The sequence below is a fragment of the Dipteris shenzhenensis genome, chromosome 9 (assembly GCF_047967505.1).
Source record: "Dipteris shenzhenensis isolate YYH24624 ecotype China chromosome 9, Dip_SZ_1.0, whole genome shotgun sequence".
Classification (NCBI taxonomy): Eukaryota; Viridiplantae; Streptophyta; class Polypodiopsida; order Gleicheniales; family Dipteridaceae; genus Dipteris; species Dipteris shenzhenensis.
Genome location: NC_141604.1, coordinates 52,990,835 through 53,015,030, shown reverse-complemented (window position 1 = coordinate 53,015,030; position 24,196 = coordinate 52,990,835). Strand labels below are relative to the sequence as shown.

The window sequence follows — 24,196 nt, the reverse complement described above, 5'->3', positions numbered from 1 at the left end:
TGAGGTTCACATGAGTCACGTTGTCAGAAATGATGCAGACTTAGCCCACACTAACGCTTGGTCAAATTGACTAAACAAACTGATCCCCAAACAATGGCTCTCCTTAACAAGAATAACCCCCATAGGACCCTTGGAGGGCCAAAAACCAAAGCACCCTAATACATAAATATCGATGATTGTTTTCATTAGAAGGCTAAGACAGACAAAAGCTTGTAACCGATGTGCTTGGGCAATCATTTCAAACTGTGGATGTGGTGGAGCTAAAGCACACGCGCATGAAGATGCTTTGACCTTTGTCTTCATGGTTTGTCGTGGACGTCTCTTTGGGCTCACTCTTCATCCAAGATTTGCATCTTGCCAGCCTCGATCTGCACTACTCACCTCTGCATTTCTGCAAAAGCTGCTTCCATGGATGAAGAGTATGACGTTGTGGTGCTCGGCACCGGTCTGAAAGAATGCATCCTTAGTGGACTTCTCTCTGTTGACGGTCTCAAGGTTAGTGCACTTTGAACAATGCTTATACGAGTGGTAGATAAGTTGTCCATCGTTGAAATGGAACGCTAGATCAAGAGAAGCGGCAGGTTTCATCTGTTGCTTATACACAAGCCAAACTTTTATCCGCTGGCTGATGATCAAAGCCCCTGTCAATAGATCACTTATATTTATCATGTCATGAGAATTTACTTTACAGATCACTAGTTGCCTCCTCTCTTCAGCCTGTGTGCGCAATTTTTATGTGTGCTTTTCGTCTACTAAAAGGAAGCAACCAGCTTTTATATTTTAAAGTTGCGTTTAAAGATTAATTGATCCACTTACGTCGTGTTTTGATTGATGGATGAAAGGTTCTACATATGGATAGAAATGATTACTATGGTGGAGAGTCGGCATCTCTTAATTTGACACAGGTGCGTTTCTGGAGTGCGATTAGGGGGTTTTGAGGTTTTGAAAGTAGTTGTTCTCACACTGGTGGTTTCTTTTGGGCAGTTGTGGTCGAAGTTCAGGGGAAGTGGCAACCCTCCCCCACATTTGGGTGCAAGCAGAGACTACAATGTGGACATGGTTCCTAAGGTATAACGGACTACGTGATCTGAGAAATTTGGCTTTTGTTTTCTGCACTCGGATAAAGCCTCGTGTTATTTTCAGATCGTTAAGTAGTTTCACTTCCCATAAAACATAAGGATTCTAAAAGAAGACTGGATCATTGATCAACCTTTGCGAGAGACATCATACAAAGGCACGAAAAGAGCACATTCAAAATATTTGGTCTTTTGGCGTCCAAAATTACTCAATTCATTTACCATCACATTTGAGGTTTTTTCCTTGGAGGAACACTGCCCCCTATCAAATGCAGTACCTTTCTGATATATGCTTGTCCTCACAAGGTGTGGTAGCTCGGATGATGGGATATGAAAAAATTCTGCGCCTTTGCCCTGGTCCAGTCTTCACCGTGATGGGTTCTGCTAGTCGTCTTTTGAGCTTTTAAGGATATTGAGTTTAAAGACCCAGGCCGGGTATTTGTGCATGCAAAAGAAAGATGGCCTGTTGGCTACTGGTGAGCTGTACTAACTATTTTCTGATAAAGTCAACGTTGTACTGGCTACCCCTTTCTCCGATTGCCCTCTTATCATGATGAAGCCTGCCATTCATTTTTAGATTTAAAGGCATTCCCACAAAGCTATGCTGGTTTTGTGCGCAGTAGAGCACGTGGGCTACTATGAACTTTATGTGGATGTCATACTAGCTACTTTCTGATGAATTGACTATCTGCGTGTGATTATCATGGCAATTAAAGCAGATACAAATTCATTCAAAGCATATATCAGACAATCAAACAATACTTCAACGTGGAAGAGAAATGCAGTTCTGGACTTTTCCACTGAGCAAGAAGAGACCTATTCCTTTGATATCAGCACTGCTTCTTACATATACAGATGCACGTGATTGTAGTGATCGAAGCCTTGTCCTGTTGCTACGTTGGTTTTTATCGTCAAAATAACCAACAGATGAAGCTCTACACCCAGTTACAATGCAACAGCCGCTGCCTTTTCTCACACGTTGGGGAAGAGGCATCCTCAGGCCGGTTTAGGTGGCATGTAGGTCCTTTCGTGAAGGGGTCTCACTTTTTAGGCACTCTCTATTAACCTCCTTGAAGCCATCTGCCTGAATGGCTTAGGACCCCTTTTACTCATTAATTTAAAGGGATTGATTACATTGGCGAAATTGCCTATGCAGAGGACAGGGAGTGGAAGCTTAAGATTCTACACCAAGCTATCAAACGATTTGAAGGAACTTTTCTTCTTCGTGCCAAAATTGGCGATTATCCTAGATTTCAAAGTATACCCTTGTCCTTGTAAAGTGACTGGCAATGTTTCTAAGTAGCAATGAAGTACATCATGTTCATAACCCCCATGTAGGGGGACTAGGGGTGTCTAGTATACCTCTGTGATATGTAATCAAAAGAATACTACGAAACAAATGTTGCTAGCAAGATATGTTAGAGAATAGGAGGGAATGAATCACTCAAACCTCCACCCAAGATCTCTCCAACTCTTCCACACACTCAACTCGGATAGATGATCACAGATGCAATAAACACTCACTCAGAGATAACTTAAACGGTTAGAGAGAAAGAGTATATTCATCCATCGGAAGGTGGGCAGAAAATGGCTCCAAGGGAGCAATACAAAACTCAGCGAAGTGCTGGAGAAAACTGATGGAACTCTCTCTCACAAACTGAACCAGCTCTGAGTGCACATCACAGCCTTGGAAGGAGGCTTTCAGTCTTGCACTGGATGCTGGAATAACTGAAGGAGTGGGCCTTTTATAGGCACTGCCCAGGCCCTTGAGTTGACCGACCAGCAGGGTCGGTATCCTGTCTGGTGGCCGACGAGATGGCCCTAGAAAACCAACTAGGGTTGGCCCTGGTCGGTGGCCCTGGTTGGGCCGGCTTGGCCTGCCATAGGCCCCTATTTAAGGGTGCCCTGTGCAGCCAGTCTGTGCAGCTGCAGGCGCCTCCAAGTGAGGCCCAAGGCCCCTGTTTCCCTGCTGTTGCAGGCAGCAACCAGCCCGTGTGCTGGTTGCTATGATGCCAGCCTGAGTCTCTCTCTTTCCCAGCCCTCCTACCTCTCACTGCCCCTTGTCCCCTCAAATCGGGGGCTCACAAGTGGGCACAGTGAGTTTCTAACACCCCCCGTCAATGTCACAACTGTGGGCCAATCCCCATGCGTTTGATGAGGTGCTCCATCTGTTCTCGAGGGAGTGCCTTTGTGAAGAGGTCGGACAAGTTGTCGGCGGTCGGGCAGTAGATAAGCTCGATCACGTCGTCGATGATGAGCTCTCGAACAAAGTGGTAATGCACTTCGATGTGCTTGGTCTGCGCATGGTACAGTGGATTCTTGGCAATGGCTATGCAACTCTGATTGTCGCACATCAGCACTATTGCGTCCTCCTGACACACGTCCATGTCCTCCAGAATCCACCTCAACCCACAGTGGCCCTTTCATCTATAGAGGCAGAGCCCATGTTTGGTTGCCTATGATGCCAGCCTGAGTCTCTCTCTTTCCCAGCCCTCCTACCTCTCACTGTCCCTTGTCCCCTCAAATCGGGGGCTCAGGTGGGCACAGTGAGTTTCTAACAAGATAGATTTCAGAGAGAGAGCGACACGGCTACTGTGGCCTCTGATATCAATTAAACATGTCTGAGGTCTTCATTTGTCACCTGCTACTGCCAATCTACAGCTTGCATCATGGGTTGATTCGGGGTCAAGGATTAGCGCTCAAGATTGAGAATGATTTTGGCTGTGATCCCAGCAGTACTCTTGTTGCCTTTGGAGTATGTCCAAGCTCTGTCTCTGTCGACTCCTGGCTTGCTCTGAGGGTCAGCACCATAAAGAAGCTAGATGTTGCGACGTTGCAATGAGTGCCTTGGATGGTATTTCTGCTCACTGGCCCTGTCTCTTTCCCGATACTATACCGATGCATGTGGATGTCGGGCTTAAGGGCACACTTTCTGGCCACATCGGTTACATGTATGTGCCTTGCGTTCCTCAGCTGTCAATTGCTTCCGTCCTTTCTGCTCAGCTGCCAAAGCCTTAGGCTGACTCTCATAGGCACGATCTACAAATCTCTCCTCTTGGTCAAGCACCATTGGGACCATTTCCTTCTAGGTCAATGCATTCGTTCTTCCGCTGGTGATCAAGGGCGAATAGAAGGCACCATGCCGATAGGATAACTGGGATAGTAGAGTTATGGCCATGTCCTCGGATGATATGTGCTTCCCTGCCTGGAGGATCTCCTGGTGAAGTTCTTGTAACTTGTTGATGTGCTCCCACATCGATGAAGACTTCTTGGGATCCAACAATCTCATTTGGACTTCTAGGGAAACCCTCTTTATGGGAGAGGTTTGATTATACAGGGACACCAAGTGCACTCTTTGCCGTTGTCATGTGCTTCACGTGATTAATCACTTGAGGAGTACAATTAAGAAATATAAACGACCTTATCCTTGCATTGAACGGTCCCAGAGCTGAGACATGTTCTCGGTCTCCTTCTGCTCTAGGAGGCTAAGGTTGGACACAAGGGGAGCAGGCGTGGCAACTCCCACCAAAATAAACGCTTGCAACTCCCACCAAAATAAAGTCCCCCAGATCATGACTATAACACAGTCTCCATCATGACCCTCCAAACTCCATAATTGAGTCCATCCAATTGACGGTCGATCGGGAACATGGGTTGTTTTGTTCTCTACCATCTCAGACAAAGTCGCCATGTCAGAGTGAAGAAATAATAACACTATGAAGAGGGTGTGGATGAGATAGGAGTGAAGGGGATGGATGGAAAGAATAGGAGAAGGGCCTGGATATGGTGATGAAGAGGCTATGAGCCTAAAAACCTTCACACCTCGCTGTCCTGCCCTTCAAAAAAAACCATCCCTTTGAATCTGAAAACACCCTTCAAAGTTTGCGTACCTTCCCTGACTCCTAGACAATCCATGGCTCACAGAATCCTCCTCATGAACACCTCCGAAAACAGCCCTATAGCTCCTCTTTGTGCGTTGGTTCAACACTCCCTCAACACCTCGGGTCTCTGGCCAACCGTGGCTCTGATACCATGTGAGAAGTGTTGCGGAAATGAACGAGAGTGAAGAGAGAGAGAGAGAGAGAGAGAGAGAGAGAGAGAGAGAGAGAGCGCCAACCTCACACACACCAAGCAAGAAAGGAGAGAGAGATGAGAGAATCTGCAAGTGATAACAGTTCAAAACCCCACAGCCTACTGGGAAAAACCTCTGCTATACAAGGGGGAACTGCTCCGCAACTGAGATGCAAAACAAGGAGTGAGGGGGAGCCTATATATAGTCCCTCACCCTCCTCCAGTCGGTTGCAGCATGCTGGCCAACTCACTGCCCTATAGGGCCGACCAGCCTGGTATGTGGGCAAACCCACAACCCTAGGGGCCAACCCCTCCTGCTGTATGTAGGGCCTGCCCTGCAGTCCTATAAAGGGGGCTAATCCCCTGCCAAAATGGCCAACTGCCAGACCCCTAGGGGGCCAACTGGTCTGCTCTCCTCCATGCCCTATAGGGGCTGCCCACACAGCCATAAGGGGCAGACCTTTCCCAACCAAGCCAACCAGCAGTGGCTGACTGACAGGTTGGCACACCTCTGGCTACACATAGGCTCCTTGGGGTTGGACTGCTACATACATGCTGCCCCAATGGTGGCCACACAGGCACGCCTTCATATGAACTGCCACATGGCATATGAACCGGCCTGCAAAGGCCCCGGGTGGGCATGATCTGTCCTATGCTACTCTACTCTCACGAGGGGCGGGCACACCCACAACAAGGCCCTTACTCTGCCTAACCTAACTTAACGAGGGCGGGCTCACCCACAAGCAAAGGCCCTCACTCTCTACGGTGACATCAGGAGACGTTGACCTCCAACAGCCTCAGTCTATTGTTAATGACAGAGATCTGTGCATGACAAGTCTAAGTTCTCATCCTCAAATAGATGGGCAGTCTGTAGTGGCTAGTTCCACTATACTTGATTTGCTGAAATGTTGTGTGTCTGAGTATAAGACACAATGGGAGCTGTATTTGCCACTCGTGGAGTTTGCTTACAACAATTCTGTGCATACTTCCACTCGAAAAGCTCCATTTGAAATAGTGGAAGGAGGGAGGAAAGTCCTGCCTATCTCGCATACTAAAGATAAGATTTTTGAGGTTGATAAGTACATTGAAAGCATGGATGTGGCCTATCAGAAGGTGAAGCAAGCTCTCCAAAAGTCCTAGGCAAAGCAAAAGAAGGCAGCTGATTGTCACTGCTATGAACCAGTGTCTAAAGAAGGTGATTGTTTTGAAAAGGCAAGGCTGGAAAAGAAGAGGGGCAAAGACTGGTTGTTCCCCAAGCTGAGTATGAGATACTATGGGCCTTCTCAAATTTTAGAAAAGATCAGCGACACAGCTTAGAGGTTGAAGCTACCAAAGCATTGGAGGATTTACAATGTTTTTTATGTGAGTCTCCTTAAGCCTTTCTAGGGGGATGTGCCAGAGGATATGCCTTGTGAGATGCAAACAGAGGTTGAGGAGCTGGATGAGATCCTAGTTCCAGAGCAGATTTTGGTACTTAAGGGAAGGAAAATCAGAGGTAGAGTTTCCCGTTGCTACTTGGTGAAATTTTGGAACTATTCACCATTGCATGCAAAGTGGCTGGAAGAGGACAGATATACCTCAGTTGTTCAACTCTACCTGAAAGCATTTCAGCTTGGGCCAACTTCGGTTGTGGCTCCTTCAAGCCTAGTGCAGCGTAGGTTCACATGATTAATCACCCGAGGAGTACAGTTTAGAAATATGAAAGACGTTACCCTTGCATTGACACGGTCCCACAACTGAGACAGGTCTTGACCTCCTTTTGCTGCAAGATCCCTAGGTTGGACGCAAGGGGATCAGGCCTATCAACTCGTACCAAGATGAAGTCTGCCAAATCATACGGCTGTAGCACAGACTCCATCATGACCTGCCAAACACCATAATTGAGGCCATCCAAGATCGGGAAGGTGGGCAAAATCAAAATTTTTGACTTGCTCTCCGCCCTCTCAACCAAGGTAGACATGTTGGAGTGAGGAGAGGATCGAATTGGAAGAGAGTGGATGGGAAAGAAGGTAGAGAAGGGGATTGGCGGAACAAAAGAGAGGGGAGGGCTGAAGATGATGAAGAGGCTTGAGGCCTATGTACCTTCACACCTTCACTGTCCCAACCCTTGAGAGCTCCTCCTTTTGGATTTGAAAACATCCTTCAAAGGAACCATGCCTTCCTTGGCACTTGTGCGGTCCACACCTTTGCACACTCTTCCTCACGAACACCTGCGAACAGCAGCCCTAAACCTGTAACATGCAACAGTAATCTGATTGTGTAATTCACAGCAAGACCTTCTTTAAACCTTTAGCGAGGAATTAGCGTTGTACACTATAGAGAGAGAAAGGAGATGAGGGTAGAGAGAGAGTAGAGTCGACAACTGATTGGGTCCCTGTACCCATTGAGGGCCCCCTCCCCCAATTAGGGGATAATTTACTTTTGGAAAATTGAGAAATACAAAGAACACTCTTCGAGAGAGCACAAAAAATGGGCTTCTAAAGAGCTCACTGTGCACACGTATAGCAGACCCAAAGACCTGAGAGGCAATGCCGACCAATACCGAGACCTTGATGCTGTCCACACTGACGATTAGGACGCTTGTGCAAGGCAAGGGAGAGGCTTGTGCTGTCCACCGGGATGCAGGGTTACTGCGTGAGTGAGAGAGTGAAAGCTAGGAGTGATAGATCCTATAAGAGAGCTAAGAGATGACTGAAATAAAGAGCTGAGAATGAGCTGTGTAAAACTGTAAAAGATAACTGAAAAGAGCTGCTGAAACAGACCCCAAACCTTATTTCGTTCGCTGTCCCGACTCCCCGTCTGATGCGCTGCGTGAACACCTTCCCAGAGGGTTGAACTGATGCCAAAGGCTGAGGCTGGTCAGAGGGCCATTGGGGGTGAATGTCAGGCTGTTCAGAGGGGGCTGAGGAGGAGCTGTAGGAGGCTGAAGTGCTGGGAGAACTGAATGAGGAAAGAGGGCCTGGAGGCCCCCTATTTATAGGGCTTTTGGGCTGGTTGGCCGGCCCCTTGGCCCCATATAGGCAGCCCTAGGCCCCATAAATGGCAGCCCTAGGGAGGGGTGCAGGGTAGCCTATAGAGGCAGCCCTTCCCCTGCCATTCTCTTCACCTGTTCCAGCCCTGAGGAGGCCTAGAATGGCTCCCATCCTAGGCTGGACCTAAACCTATCCCTAAACCTAAGAGGGAAACACTATCCTACGGTTCTCCAATGGGTACTAGTGAACAAGGACTGATCTTCCGACTTGACCTAAGGCTGAGAGATTGACTTACGTAGCTTGTGCCTGACTATCCTTGGACAAGGGCTCACAAAGGGGTCATAACATACGACAAAATCTTTTATTAGGGAACTATTATGCACTTGTCAATGTAGCCAGTGTGTCATTTTGCACCCAAGTGCAGGGGTGCATGTGACAAAACCTCCTCTCTGTCTGCTGGCTCAACACTTTTTCCACTCCTCAGGTCTCTAGCCAATCTTGGCTCTCATACCATGTGAGAAGTGCAGCCGATCTAAATAGAAATGGAGAGAGAGAGAGAGAGAGAGAGAGAGCAAACTTCACACAAACAAAACTGAGAAGGATTGGAAGAGACAAGAGAGACTGCAAGGGATCTTAGGACAAAACCGCAAAACCGTGGGGAAAAGCTCTGCCATGTATAGGCACAACTGCTCCGAACTGATTGATGCAACAAGTGAAAAAACGGGCCTATATATAGGCAGCCCCCAGCACCCCCCCCCCCCCCTTCCCCTTTCTCCTAGTTGGCTGGTCTGTGGGTTGACCCCTGTTGTAGGTGGGATGACCCTTGCCGTAAGTGGGCCGACCCCCTCTTCTGCTCATAGGAGCTGCCCTATAAAGGGGCTGCCCCTCTGCCTCCAAAGCCCACTGGGGGTTGCACCCTATGGCCGACTCTCTCCTGCCCTATGAGAGGGCTGTTGCACAGCCTCTAGGGGCTGACCACCAAGCCCAACTTTGCCTGACCAGCAGACGTAGGTGGCCGACTTGCAGGTCGGCCCACCTTTGCCCATAAAGGGCATGATAGGGGTGGGGCTACAACATTTGGGGATGACCACGCAGGGACGCCACACAGGCCAGCACACAACACTGCAGGTCGGCCCACCTTTGCCCATAAAGGGCATGATAGGGGTGGGGCTACAACATTTGGGGATGACCACGCAGGATCGCCACACAGGCCAGCACACAACACCTTCATATAGGCTGCCATGTGGCTGCAAAAGCCTAGATGGATCCCCAAGTGGGACCTCCACAAGGGGCAGATATGCCCTCAACCCTACCCTACTCTACTCTCATGGGGGGGGGGGGGGGGGTGGGCACACCCACAAAAAAAGCCCTCAGTCAGCCTAACCTAACCTCTCACGGGGTGGGCACACCCACAAGCAAGGCCCTCTCTCTCTACCGTGTGAATCAAGAGATGTTGACCTCCAATAGTTCCAACATCCCCCATAGGCCAAGCACGATCAAGCGTGAATGAAATGTCACCACCCATGTAGGGCCGAGCCGCCAATCAGATGTGATCATCCACACAGGGCTGAACCACCAATCAGATTTGACCACCCATAGAGGGCTAGGTTGACAAGTACACAAGGATTGTTTCACGGGGCATGAACCCCGTGCCTGTTGCCCATGTGCAGTCTATCCACAGGCTAAAGCAGCCCACCGTGTCACACAGTGCAGTCTAGTCCACGAGCATAACTTGCTCTGACACCATGTTAGTGCCAAGTGACACACGCTTAGGAAGCACCGGGTAAGAGGGTCCCACATCTCAATGCCTCCCATATCCCAAAAAAATCCCTTTGGGATAGGGGTAGGGTCTTTATTGAAGGTCATATATTCAAGGACCTTCAATTCACAACATTAAATAGGGGACTATTTTTCCCCATTGCCGTATGTCACAAGTCTTTATGTCTTCATCCCCCTCAAGTTCATTACCACATGAGGGATTGGACCATGTTTCAACATCCCTTCGACACCGTAGGCAAAGAGTTCTATCTTATTTCTTGGTTTGTCATTCTAAATGATCGTTGAATAAGCACCTCTCAAGTTTTTTGAGTCTTCTTGGATTCCCTTGAATTTGAAAATTCGATGCTAGATGTATTGTGATACCTTTTGTTATTCTTGCAGTATTTTTCATGTTATTATAGGTAATACCATAGAAGAGCAATTTTTTGGGCTTTTAATATCTCATAGAATAGTATTTAGGGCGAGCATATCTCTCATGTCAATTTTGTGGGTAATTCAGCTCCCTCTGTCATAGTATCTTCAATTGTTCTTGTCAGTGGTGTGTACCTTCCTCACTTGGGAATAGTGTTTGGGAGGCATTGCTTGGAACATCTGGGTCGTCAGTTGCAGTTTGGTGATGGGAGGCCAGCATGTATCTCTAGAGCCACCCTCGTTGCCATGTGGCAGGATATCATCTATATACCGTGCACGCCATATGGGAGTGAGGGGCGAAGGGTTCCGGGATGATTGCTGAAAGGGGAGTGCGTTTCTGCAAGGTTTGGCCTGCAGGTGTATTCTACACATTCATGGATCGAGGCTCTCGTTGGTTGTATAGCCCCCCACCCTGGTTGTTCGCCCTTGTTCCTAGGCAGTGAGCTGGGTTCTCCAGAAGCAGGCTGGACAATAGCCTGATCTTTACTTTACTTTTTTCTCTGATCAGCACCACATGGATAGCTGATTTAAATACTGCCAAAAAGGAATTTGAGAAAGTGAAGGCATCACTTGCGGATGGAAGAGGAGTTGGGAGTCCATGAGTGGACTTGTGTTGGTTGGTTTTCTTTAAGCATTAATAGAAGGCTCTTTTCTTTGGGGGAAAAAACTATCGTTACTGCAATATTTTCAATACTGTTTTTTGGTATCATCTACCAACTAAAGTCGTTCAGCTACAAGGTTGGGTTGTGATGCTCCAGTGAAATGATTTTTGAACTAAAGCAACATGCCATTAATAGGGTGAATTGTTTTTGGTGGATGTTGTGTGCCCTCAGTGCCTCATTTTTGGACTCTTTTATAGTTGCCAATTGACACGTAGGAGGGGCATGACATGCAGTAAAGAAAAATTTGACACGTAGGAGGGGCATGACATGCAATAAAGAAAAATGTTACATGCATTCATCTTTCACTTCATGCTATTGAACTGAGCATCTCTTCTGTTATGTAGTTTATGATGGCCAATGGAGCTCTTGTTCGCGTTCTAATTCACACAGATGTGACAAAATATCTGATGTTCAAAGCAGTTGATGGAAGCTATGTCTTCAATAAGGGGAAGGTAGAGCTTGTGGCAAAACCCAAGATTTCTTGCTTTTAAACTTCTCAGTATGGTTGTTTAGTCCTTTTTGAAAGTCTTATGTGATAAACATAATAAAAAGATGAATCAGGTGGACCAGCCTCTCCTATAATTGGCCAATACAGCCTTCATTTAATGGGACAAGGTGCTGTTTATTTAACTATTTCCCCAACAAAGTGTGTCTTTCTTTTCCAGACACACAAGGTTCCTGCAACAGATGTGGAGGCCTTGAAGTCACCTTTGATGGGACTTTTCGAGAAGCGGCGAGCTCAAAAATTTTTCATTTATGTGCAAAATTATGAGGACAATGATCCAAAAACTCACGAAGGCTTGGACCTTACAAGGGTGACTCCAAGAGAGATTTTTGCGTAAGTCTATATCAAAGTCTGCTGAATTTTAAAAGTTGGATAATTGGCCTATTAGATACATTTTTGTTGCTGCCATAGGGTATCGATTTTTTAAATGTTGTATCTAAATCCAACATTTGCTAGAGCAGTTTATAAATGTAATGGGCGATGGAGTTTTTTTGCCTGCCGTGTGGCTGTCAGGTCAGCTGTAATGATGCCTAGGGACTGGAGCTATGAGCAGGGAGCCATGTGCTAGACCTATGGCTAAAAGCTAGCACATGAGTGCTATCATGTCCTTCATACCTTATGAAAGAGGACTTTTCAGGGACACAGTACCCTTAATAGAGAAATACTTATTCTGAGGGTTGGTAAAATGAGCCCATAGGGCTAGGGGTGTGTGAGGTGGCAGCCACTTTGCATCCTAGGGTATTCCCCAAGAAGACGGATGGCTTCCATGCAAACAGTGGTTCGGAGGAGAGAGGCTGCTACTCACTTTCAGCATAGTTATGAGTTGTAGGATTTGTTACATTGGTTTCAAAGCGTCAGATGATTGGGAAGGTGGTTTAGGGTTTCAACATATGTGCCTCTGGTGTGAGCAGATGTAGAAGCAGCGTTGTCATTGTCAGCAGTGAAGCATGCAAGTTAGAGCTATGCAAAGAAATCATGAGTGAGACTTATAGATAGAGGTCCCTTGACTGATGACGGATGCTTTGGCCATACGTGCATACACTTGTTGGTCACATAAAAAGAGAGCTATCAACTGCAAACCTGTTAGTCACTTTACACGATGTAGGAGCATGGAACGGACTCTAGAGAATAGAGAAGGTACTGTGTGCTGTGTGGGGAGCTAATCCAAGGACCAAGGACCTTTTCATGCACAACCATTCAACAATGCTCAGCCTGAGCGTAGACTACAGTGAAAATGAGTACAGTGTACTTAGAATCTGCACGTCAAGACAAGCTGCAAGCAGCATCAGCTGCCACAACAAATGAACTTATGAGGCTCTAGCATGCAGCATTGAAAAACAGCGTAGAGATTGAAGATTCGATGAGAAGCATCTGAAGCGTGTGGCTCAAGGCTGTGAGGAAGTGTTGGGTGACTGGTCGTCAGATGAATCGTAGACTCTGCGCTCCCTGCTGCGACATGTCATGCAGCTGTGTCAGGACATGGAGCACCAAATCAACTTAGAGGTCTAGGCAAGTGAATCGATGGCACGTGAATCAAAGTGGTGTAGCAACCAATCTACGGAGCAATCCACAAAACAAGTGACCAACGTTTTCAAAAACTCCTAAATCCTTACCTCACTACTCTGCAAACGTTTCTTGGTAGCAGAAAATTTTTGAAACACTTCAAAACATTTCTTTCACAGAGAAATGCTTTGTGACTATGGTATTATACTTGAAGACAGGAGAATGGAAAAAGGAATGCTCAAGCACAGTGATCACACTAATGGCTCATATTGAAAGGACCATTAAAAAAGATGAAGGTTGGGTGGAGAAGAATATGACAAAATAAGACAAGCACAAAGATATTGGCAACAAAGAGAAAAATGGTTAGACGAAGTGAAGTAGAGGTGTTGCAAGGAGAAGATGGAAGTAAAAGGGACATGGAGATTGAAGTTGACAAGCTTCAAGTTTGGATTTGAGACTAAAGATAGTGAAGAGGAAGGAACCAAAAAAAACAAGGGGGCCAAATTCAGAAGCTGAGTTATCCATACTCTCAAAGGAAGAATAGAGTATCAATTTTCCTCCAACTTCATCGTCACCAAACATCCCAGCACAAGGGAGACTAATTTCAAGCCAAAATTACCAATGCATCTAAGTATGGCACTTCCAAGAAATACACCACAAAATCTACCACCAAATCCCTCAGTCATGGCTGCACATTTTAAAAGTATTTTGGGAGGGAGGTGAGATTCCTCATTCTCCTGTGCAAAGACTACTTCCTCAAGAGGAAGGAACCAAACAAAACAAAGAGGCCAACTCAAAAGCTGAGTCATCCATATTTTCGAAGGAAGAATAGAGTACATCACCAATCCCAGCACAAGGGAGACTAATTTCCAGCCGACAGCACGATTCTCATAATTCCAATAAATACAACATAATCTACCACCAAGTTCCTCAGTCATGGCTGCACATTTTGAAAGTAATTTAGGAGGGAGGTGAGAACCCTCATTCTCATGAGCAAAGTTTACTTCGTACTTCATAAATTCTGTAGTGCAACATGAACAATGATACTTGATATACTTTCCCTTCACGTTTGTAGGCAAAGCGATTGAATGGTTTGCATTCTTAAGAAGATTTTGATGTTGAAGCTCACTAGATTGCACCCTGGTTGTAACAATGAAGAAAACAAAGACAAAACTCAAAAACTGAGGATAGCTCGTGCTGCTTAGGAACATTGTCGAAATGATTCCTTGATGCTTGAAAGATGGTGGCCAGGAATGGAACAGCGGTAGCAGCCTTGAAGTGAAAGTTCCACTCCGAAAGATGGTTGGCCAGCAGTGAAAATACCTCTGAAATTTGAATGAGGTGACCAGGTTTGTAAGTTAAGGTGGCCAGCAGATGCCTGCAAAGCAAAGGCTCTCAAGCAGCTGGAGCTCCAAAATTGCAGGAGTTTCTACCCAAAAATGCTCCAACTGGTGTCAGGGCAGCTCCTGGAATGCAGAAAGGAGGCCAATTTCCTTAGAGGTACCTCTCAAGAGTCAACACCGAACAGAACTGGTCCACAAAGCAATACGAGTGAATGCTGATACAGCAAAGAATATAAGAGCTGTAGCAATGAACAATAAAATGCTTTTGCTTGAGATGATGGTCAACATGATCAAAGTAATAACACATACGGAGTTGATCTTATTTCAAACATTTTGCTAAGACCAATACTATCAGTGTACAAATTGACAAAGCCGGAAGCCAACGAAGGTTTTCAGTTGGTGGAAAGTGCAATGCTTCCAATATCCAGACGGTCAGAGAGAACAAAGAAAAGGCACATCGAGCAGACAAAACATCGTGGTAGATAGCGAACGCTTCTCCCAGCCTACATAGTTTCTTGAGCTCCTATAGATATGCATGGGAACCTTTGATGGCTTATACCACGTCTTTGTCACGTGAGTGAACCAAGCATCTAGTATTTGCATGTTAAGCAACCTGCTTAGGTTTGCTTTACACTAACCCACAACTCTAACACTGCATGTGTGGGAGCAAGGATGAAAAAGAGCAAAATAAGTGGAGGGAGAAGCTGCTGGCTGCATGGTAGCAAGGAGGGAAGGTAGGTCTGGGTTGATTGGGGTGGCAAGGGAGAGGATACGCGGATGACACAGGTGTCTCAAAGGGAGGGTAGAAAGGCAGCAAGTTGTCCTGGCTTGGTGGTAGCTGTTGGGAGAGGAGGGGAACGGCCTAGACAGGAGGAGGTCATAATGTGAGGGTGCCAAGGAAGGAGGGATATGCTGAGGACCTAACATGGCATATACAAATCGGCTTGATTCTCATGCACTCTTAACAGCTGAATTAAGCAAAGTCTATGCAATGTCCTCGATACAATTTAGCTAAATTGTGACTTTTCTTACAGTTAACAAGTTGTGGGATGAGTGTGAAAGTTTGGTACGCACGGTGATGGACTCAGTTGTTGATGTGCCTATCATTTATAATAATTACAAGCAGACGTCGCTTGTCATAAAACAGGAAATATGGATTGGATGAGAATACTGTTGATTGTATTGGCCATGCTTTGGCACTGCACCGGGACGATGCCTATCTTGATGAACCCGCTTTAGAGTTTGTCAAGAAAGTGAAGGTATGAAGACTAGTAAGATTTTCAACTTCTGTTTGTTGTACTTCTTTTAGGTCTTTGATGGATTCTCCATATGCTTTAAGGGCTCATCTCATGCTTCATGGCAGCAATGTGTGAAGGCATGAAATTAGTGGCATACAGCTTGGAATTGATACTTTCGACGTTATTGCAGCTATACACTGAATCATTGGCTCGATTCCAAGGGGGCTCACCTTATATTTATCCATTGTATGGACTCGGTGAATTACCACAGGTGAACTTTTTGTCATGATTTTGAGTTTTTGTTTTGCAATCGTAGCAGTTTTGTTTTCTAGTTCTTTGACTTTGTAAGTACCCCCTCTTAACTCTTGTTGTGCATGTGCATGTGCGTGTGCACAATGGCCTCTCTTATTTTACATTTTTTTGCTCCCTGCCTCACGCTGCTTAAGTGCAGGTTAGATCTTCTCCTTAAAAGTTGCCTTCAATTTGGCAGGCATTTGCTCGGTTGAGTGCTGTATATGGTGGCACTTACATGCTGTCGAAGCCAGAATGCAAGGTGATTGTTTTTTAAATAGAACAAATGTTGAGGTAGTCCAACATGAGACATCATGGTACCTTTTTGTGATTTGATCTCATTGCAATGCTTTTGTAGGTGGAATTTGATGAGGAGGGAAAAGTGTATGGTGTTACATCTGAGGGAGAAACTGTGAAGACAAAGAAAGTGGTTTGTGATCCGTCATATCTTCCAAACAAGGTATGATCTTGCTAAAGGTACTCACGTGTATGTTGGAAAAATTGACATGAAAAGTCCAATATTTACTGTTTTTCTTTCTCTGCTTGCATGCAGGAAGATGACAAACCTAGGAAAAATCTTTATCTAGTCTCATACATGATCCATTATACTTAAAAAAGAATTCATTTTGATTGCTAGGGAAATAAGCTGATGTAATTGTCACCCCCTCATAGCCTCAATGAATTTGTGCCCATTCAAGCCAACGTAGAGAATCTCTTTTTGACAGCGTATGGTTGAAGTTAGCGTAACTAGTAGCGTGTTTTTGCTTTGGCTATTGTATAATAGCAATGTAGTGTGTATTAGTAGATGAGGTGGTATGGCCCTCTGGGCTGCTAGTCCATGCCACATGGAAACTATTCAATGGTTTTGCTTCGTGGTACCCATCCTTGTCTCCCTCTTCCTCCTCATCCTCCTTCTGATAGCAAGAAGCGATGAGTGTTTGTGTTTTATCTGTCTATATGGTGCCATCGGCTCTCAGTAGATGGTACCCTTGTCTCATCCCTTGCATTAACATGGAAGAAATTTCTGGTCAGGGCATCCAATGAAACAGGATAGGACGCTCCTTGCCTGAAAGGGAAACAAAATAATTCTCTGATCTGAGAACTCTACTGAAAGACTGATTGTTTCTTGGTCTCAACGATTCATCTTGGAACTGTGCTTGGAAGCACTAACCATGTACTCTTGCAATGGACAAGGATTCTTTTGCAATCTTCATGAAAAGCTAGGCCTGGAAAAACGATCCCTTCATCTTCACACATCAATACTGTCTCGACCTGCTTGCCATGATAAGCATAAGTCTCCCAATGCATGGGGACCATGGCTCACTCAAGGTTCAAAGCATGTAATTCAACTTGGCCGAGGTGTGGTTTTGCCATGTGATACAATGAAATTCCGATAGGTTGAGGTGGAGTTTTGTGAGCTGACACAATGGAGATGGATGTATTGAAGTGATGTGCCACTGGATGCTCTCCCTATGTATGTCAATAGACTGAGTTGGGAGGTGTCGTTTGTCTTTCTCCAGTGCATGTCCATGATCTATTGTCTTTGTGTGACCCTTTGTCTAGTTGCCGCCAATCTGTTGGATGCATCAACACAGGCCCCTCTTGATGGAAGCGTATGAGAATGAAGATCTCAGTGATGTTATGATTGCTGAGATGGTATGTGTGCACATAAAACTGCATGCTCTTGATAGGTGATCTATGTCTTCTTCATTTCTAAATTAAAAAGGCAACAAAGCATCATTGATTTGGGTATCTGATAAAATGAGGGCAGTCGTTTAAACCCTTTGAAGAAAGCAACAGAACCATCCTTTGATCTCATGGTAAGGCCTGCAGGCGGATAATTAATTGTGCTTGGTATCAACCTCTTGGGAACCACTATAAAGCATGCCCCCTCTGGTCAAGAGGGCTTGTCTAAATTCTCAATCTGTGTGATGAGCTGGTCCAATGAAATCCTCAATACAATTGATACGTAGAGAGATGTAAAGATACATGGGTCTCTGGACTAATGCTTTCAGGAGACATGGAAGGGGGATCCAGACTCGGGGTGCACGGAATACATAAGGTGGGGGGAAAGAGTTCTCCATGAGAGTCTGGTGTGTGTTTGTGCACACACAGAAAACTGGCTCTCAAAACAAGACAATGGGGGCCCAGTGCAACATTGGGAGGTTGGACATTCTTACAGGAACTTATACCGTGTTTCTCTTGCACGTAACTATGACTGATGTAAAGAAAGTGCATATAAACAAACCACAAAGGGGGATCCAGACTTGGGGTGCACGGAATACATAAGGTGGGGGGAAAGAGTTCTCCATGAGAGTCTGGTGTGTGTTTGTGCACACACAGAAAACTGGCTCTCAAAACAAGACAATGGGGGCCCAGTGCAACATTGGGAGGTTGGACATTCTTACAGGAACTTATACCGTGTTTCTCTTGCACTTAACTATGACCGATGTAAAGAAAGTGCATATAAACAAACCACAAGGATTTAAATGGCAAGAGTTGGTTTCTGTTAATGCTCTTGGTCCCTAAAGTTTAACTTTGTGCAAGGGTCCCATTTCCAACTCTGAATATATATTTTTTGGACATGCAGCTTTGCTTTCAGCAGTTGTAATAACTTTTGCAAGGATGCCTTCACAGATTTCAATTGCATAGGATGCCTGCAAGAACATTTGTACTCTGGTCTACTTGCATTGTGTTCAATGCACTGCTGCCTGCACTAGACACAGCTTATAGTCTGGTTACTTGGTTAGAGAAATCAGCTGTTCTCTTTTACTTACCCCATTCTAGTTGCCTATGTGAATGTATGTAATGGTTGAAATCCTCCACATATACACAACCACAGAAAGCAGATGACTTAATATACCAGCACTAACGGTTATGGGCCCATAGCATGGCTGCCTACATGGCAGCTCTGCAATCCTGTAGCCCACAGTAGCAGGTACAGCAGGTCAGCCAGCAGTACAGGAATGGACTGCCACACAGTCATCTATACAGTCAGCAGATGGGCTGCATACAGCAGCCGTACAGGGTCATACAGTCAGCAGGTCAGCAGAAGAGTGCAGCAGTTCGTACAGTGTCTGTACATGCTGTGTGGCAGAGAGCAGGCAGGAGAAGGTGAAGGCATTGAGTGCAGGGGCAGAAGGATACATGGCAGCTTAGGGCAGCTTAGGGCAGGCTGCAGCAGTCTGCTGCAGGTTGCGGCAGCCTGTGGGTAGTCTGCAGGTCCACAGACCCGGTCTGTAGTCACAGACTGGTCGGCCAGTTGCAGGGGGTTGGAGGGCTATAGAAGCAGCCCTCCCCTCATGTAGCACTATCTCGACCAGTAGCTTCCTCAGCTCGATGCAGGCAGCACAGCATCCTTCCCAGCTCCAGCAGCACCAGTGGCAGCAGCTCCAGTAGCAGCACTTAGTCCTTCAGCAGCCCATGCAGTGCAAGTCTTCCCTACCATTTATAGCATAGCCTCAGTCTTGAACAATTTCATAGCCTCAATGATGGACAGTTCCATAGCTCTAGCATAACCCTTCAGTGGGGAGTCTGATGCATGCCCTCTTCAATGAGGGAAACAACAATGAGCATTGAGGATTGAGACAAGGAGGGCTGCAGGCACACCTAGAAAGCAATGGATCTACAGGCTATGCACACTGGAGGAAGTGGAGACAAAGGATCCTTTCTTTGTACATGCCCAATTTACTACGAGATTCGTGGACGATATCACTATCTCCTCTAGGAGGGGCATAGGTTTGGACCACTATCTTGGTTGATCCACTTTCATTTCCAGGTTTGCATGAGGCTTTATTTGATCAAGATGCGATGACATAGACTCTCTTGAGAAAGAAAGAAAGAAAGTCTTTTAATGTCCACTAGAGACCAAAAGGTCTATGGGACAGCAAGAAACCCTCTAGTACATCTGCTTTAGGGAAGGCACATGGCAGCTCCCAAGGAGTGCAAAAAGACATATAAGACAGCAAGAGGAGACGATGATATTGGAGATAGAGCTAGACAGGACACAACATCATGTCACAGACGTCTACATGTTTGACTGGGCACTGGGTCATAGTGGGGAGGGGAGGGAGGATATAGTCGAGATGAGGACAAGGTGGATCAATGGGAAGAGGAAATGAGTAGTAGTGGAGCCAGAGCCACAGAGACCAGGCACAATCTATAGAGAGATCAAAGCACATACAATCTATCCTGTCGTTACTGAAAGGTGATTGTCAGAGGGAAGGTATCACTTTTGATATGGCCCACTGCATATAGAGATCGCGGAGGCCACACCCCCATCACATACAGAGATCGCAGAGGCGACGCCTCCCATCGAGAGATGATCCAATGGAGGTAGATACGAGATGCAGTCTTTGACCTTAATTGCATGCAGCTCTATCTGGCATTACTCGTACTCATTAGCCACCAAGAGGAGTCCCCTTGTTACTCTTTAAGTCCCTCAATGGATGTCAGGTTTGTCCGAAGCTTCTATCTTCTTCTCCTCTAGACTCTGTGTGGAGGGGTGTCTAGTGGATATCAGTCTTGTGAGGGTCCTTCTATGGCGGCAAGTGAAACAACCATTGCGGGGTTCTGTCCTCCCCCTTTCGTAGAGGGGTGCGACTTGTGAAGTAGGCCAGATGGCCAAACTCTTTACATTGGAGGCACTATCAAGGTAATTCCACTAACTCCATTCATTGGAGGATTTTCCACATAGAGTCCCTATGATGATCTACGAAGGGAAAGATTCACGGTCATCCACAACTAATCACACCCTAGTATTTGTCGTCCATGAACTGAGGCCATTGTGTTTGAGGATTCCAAAAGGAGACCAAAGTGGCATTAATAGAAAGTAGAATGTCCCTATGCTCTTGAGGTAAACCTATGAGGTGTAGTGATTGGAAAGCGTGGCATGCAGTGCTTGGTCTCCTTCATTGTGAAGCATGGTACCAAGGAATGACAAAAACCAGACGTGAGCCTAGATATTGAGTTTTCAAAGGAGGAGTCAAACAGTGGTAAGCTTGAGAAAAAAGACTCCTCTCCCATAAGGGTGACATCTTGAATATGGAGACTTTTCAATTCTAGACTCACCTAGGACCCATGGAGCTGGCGTCATATGGGATCGAGGCCAACAATGCCCCACCATTTTGTGGAGCTCTTGTGCTATGTATTCAGCTTGTTGCCTGTACTTAGGTGAAAGAGAGATTTGAATGGTGGTAGGAGTTTAGGGTGTTGCCATGTGGGCCGCTCTTGCGAGGACAAAGTTCCCGAATGGCGATATAAACTCTCATGGGCAAACGATTTCTTAGCTGGTTGATAGCCCAACAAAAACCAATCAAGGTGTGGTAGAAGGTGAACTAAAGAGGGAGGTGTGGGCGGGGGGCAGGTGTGAAAGGGGCTGTCCTTGCTCCTGCACTCCCTTCTTGCAAATGCAGGGCACTGAGGAGCTTCCCCACAGCTGATTACAACGGAAAGAAAGCCCTTGGGGAGGATGGCTGCTTTTAGTGATGAAGGCAAGGGGAAATGGCAGGCAGGGAGAATGGCGGGTTGAGGTAAGGTAACTGAGGGGGAAGGAAGAGTGCCTTGTGGGGTTGTGATAGACAGACCCATGGGTAAAAGGGGGGCTGATGGGGGAGTGGAAGAGCAGGGGGCTGTACGGTTTGCAGCAGGCACACAGCCAGCCTGGGTGCCAGCAGGGGGAGGGGGGGCTTGTTATGGTAGCCGAAGAATGAACCACTGTTGTGAGACTTCTCACAAATTAATGCTGCCGGATCGGATTAAAATAATCTTGAGATTCATAAATTAGGCAGTGTATTTGACATGGCATGTTATAGTGAATGCCTTGTCTAGTCCTCATGGAGAGCATATTTACTCGTAATACTGTCATGTCTTGTATGATAGGTCATACTTATGCTTATTGTCATAAAATATTGTATGGTTTTGTAATGCATATCTTAAAATGATCCTTGTTTTGTCATTTTAGTATGAAAAAACTGACGAGTCATGTTTTTCCAGGTAAGGAGAGTTGGAAAAGTTGCCCGAGCAATATGCATAATGAGTCATCCAATCCCTAACACTAATGATTCTCATTCAGTACAAATTATATTGCCCCAAAAACAATTGGGCCGGAAGTCTGACATGTATTATTTCTGCTTAACATTATGTTTTAGAACAAGGAAGATTTTGACTTATAACATTATTCAATCTTAGTCGTAGCTTGAGTATTTTGGATTCAATGTAATGGCACCTTAATGGGCTCTTCTTGTGCCTGCATTGCAGGTATGTCTTCTGCTGCTCATACTCACACAATGTAGCCCCAAAGGGTAAGTTTGTTGCTTTTGTTTCAACTGAAGCTGAAACAAACAGACCTGAGGCAGAACTGCAACCGGGGATTAATCTCCTGGGACCTATTGATGAGATATTCTACGACACATATGACAGATTTGAACCTGTTAATGAACCGTCTTTGGACAACTGCTTCATATCCAGAGTGAGTTTTTCATATTTTCAAACTTTTATCAGTCTTGTATTGTAAACTATCTTGCAGTTTTGAATATTGTTTATTCAAGGTGTTTCATCAAATTTGGAAGAGGTGAAATTCACGTTTAACATCTTATTTACACATGTAATTCAGAGCTATGATGCAACAACCCATTTTGAGACAACAGTCCAAGATGTGCTTGCGATTTATACCTCCGTAACTGGAAAGGTAAATATTTTCTGGTTTGGGTTGAGATTGGGGCACTGCTATTGCTGGACTAGAAGGTGCTTCATTGTATGCTATGCTCTATCTTGACATTGTTGGCTATTGCATCTTCGAATCTTTGCAGAGACTTACATGGTGTTTTGTAACAGGTCCTGGACTTGAGCATTGATTTAAGTGCAGCATGTGCTGCTGAGGAGTGATATTTATTCATTTCTTCTGGAAATTATGTTTTCTGAGAGACTTTGAGTGTTCTTGCTATGCCTATTTCCCTTTTTGTAAATACTTATATATAGTCTTAATGGATATATTGATTTCCAATTTTTTTGTTCAACTCTAGATATTTTTGTGCCTCGTTTGGTATTTTTTGTCTTTTACATTTGAAGTTACAATGTATTATGGTGTTGACTTTTTAAAGTATGGTCAGGGAATGACTCAGCAGTGAACTTCGGATAATGAAAGAGAGAAACATCCTACGGATTTTGTGATATTCCTAGCGACATACTGCTTATGAAAGACAAGGTACATAGAAGTCAAGAAGATTGCCATTGGCATGACTGTTGATTTGGCATCTTGCTTCTTTCTTGATGAGAAGCATAGGTATTCTTTAGTCATTCTATTGGCAAACATGACAGTTAAAACAAAGCATCTTGTTATGATTAATGATAGACAAAGCTTTGAGAGTGAGAAGGCTTGGAAGGCAGATATTATTCTTTTCCCCTTTTGTTTGCAGTTGACCTACAAATAACATTTAGAGTCAACCCATTCCAAAGAGTCAAAAGAAAAGGTTTAGGTTTAATTCAAGAAATCTGTGGTCAATTCACAAGTCCTCAGCTGTTTTTAATATGGGCAATCATAGTACCCCTTGAAGTTGTTGAAGAGACATGGCATGGAGGAACTGAATGGAAAATGGGAAGGCAAAGAACTAAATGAAAAGCATAACTGAAATGAAAGAAAAAGAAACAAAAGGATGCAATAACCAATAGAACCTACATGACCAAGAGAGCTCTAAGTGAGTTGATTGATTTGACATGAGAAAGTACAATGCCTTTGTAATGAAGGGGAAAAAGAGGCCAAGTTAGAGGCCCTTTAGGTGGAAAATGTGAAAAGACTATGTAAGTTTCCAGCTACCCCTTACTATGTACTTTTTGATGTGACATCTAATCCTATCTACTCTCCCTTCCTCCTCCTTGCCTACTCTCACACACTCTCTCTCCTTCCTTTCTCTATCTCTCTATCCCCTCTTCCTTCTCTCTCTTCCTCTCTCCCTCCCCTTCTCCTCTCTTCTCCTCCCTTCCTTCTGCTATTCTCTCCCCATCTCCAAATTCGCCCTTCCCCCTTTTCTACATTGGCCAACGCAAGGTGTTGGTAGACAACCAAGCCAAAACGTGCAACTGGACTGGCAAGGAATGGCTGGTCGTTTCTCAAACAACTTTCTCAAACAAAGTCTCCACGAAGCAGATGGACACTACAAGTTGTTCACCTCGAATCTGCTGTTCCCAGCTCTCAGACCTGAATCAAGGTCTATACCCACAACACCCTCTCAGTCGCTGTGCCCAACCTTGTGTCACCAGATGTCCGTGAGTTCCCGTGAACCGGGGGTTTCCGTCCGAATCACGTCTCGTGCAATAAGCTCGTCTTGGTGCGGCGTCCTCGTGAGCAT

At 45.5% G+C, this 24,196-nt stretch overlaps 1 protein-coding gene across 1 annotated transcript; it reads left to right on the top strand.

The window, feature by feature from the left end:
• The first annotated feature begins 278 nt into the window (after positions 1-278).
• LOC147898830 (guanosine nucleotide diphosphate dissociation inhibitor 2-like) lies at positions 279-22,872 on the top strand. The gene is made up of 13 exons (XM_087378802.1): positions 279-495; positions 843-905; positions 985-1,068; positions 11,316-11,423; positions 11,637-11,809; positions 15,470-15,581; positions 15,751-15,831; positions 16,051-16,113; positions 16,210-16,311; positions 21,846-21,970; positions 22,110-22,320; positions 22,465-22,539; positions 22,686-22,872. The coding sequence occupies exons 1-13, from the start codon at positions 409-411 to the stop codon at positions 22,734-22,736; spliced, it is 1,335 nt and encodes a 444-aa protein (XP_087234928.1). The 5' UTR covers positions 279-408; the 3' UTR covers positions 22,737-22,872.
• The last annotated feature ends 1,324 nt before the right edge of the window (positions 22,873-24,196 follow it).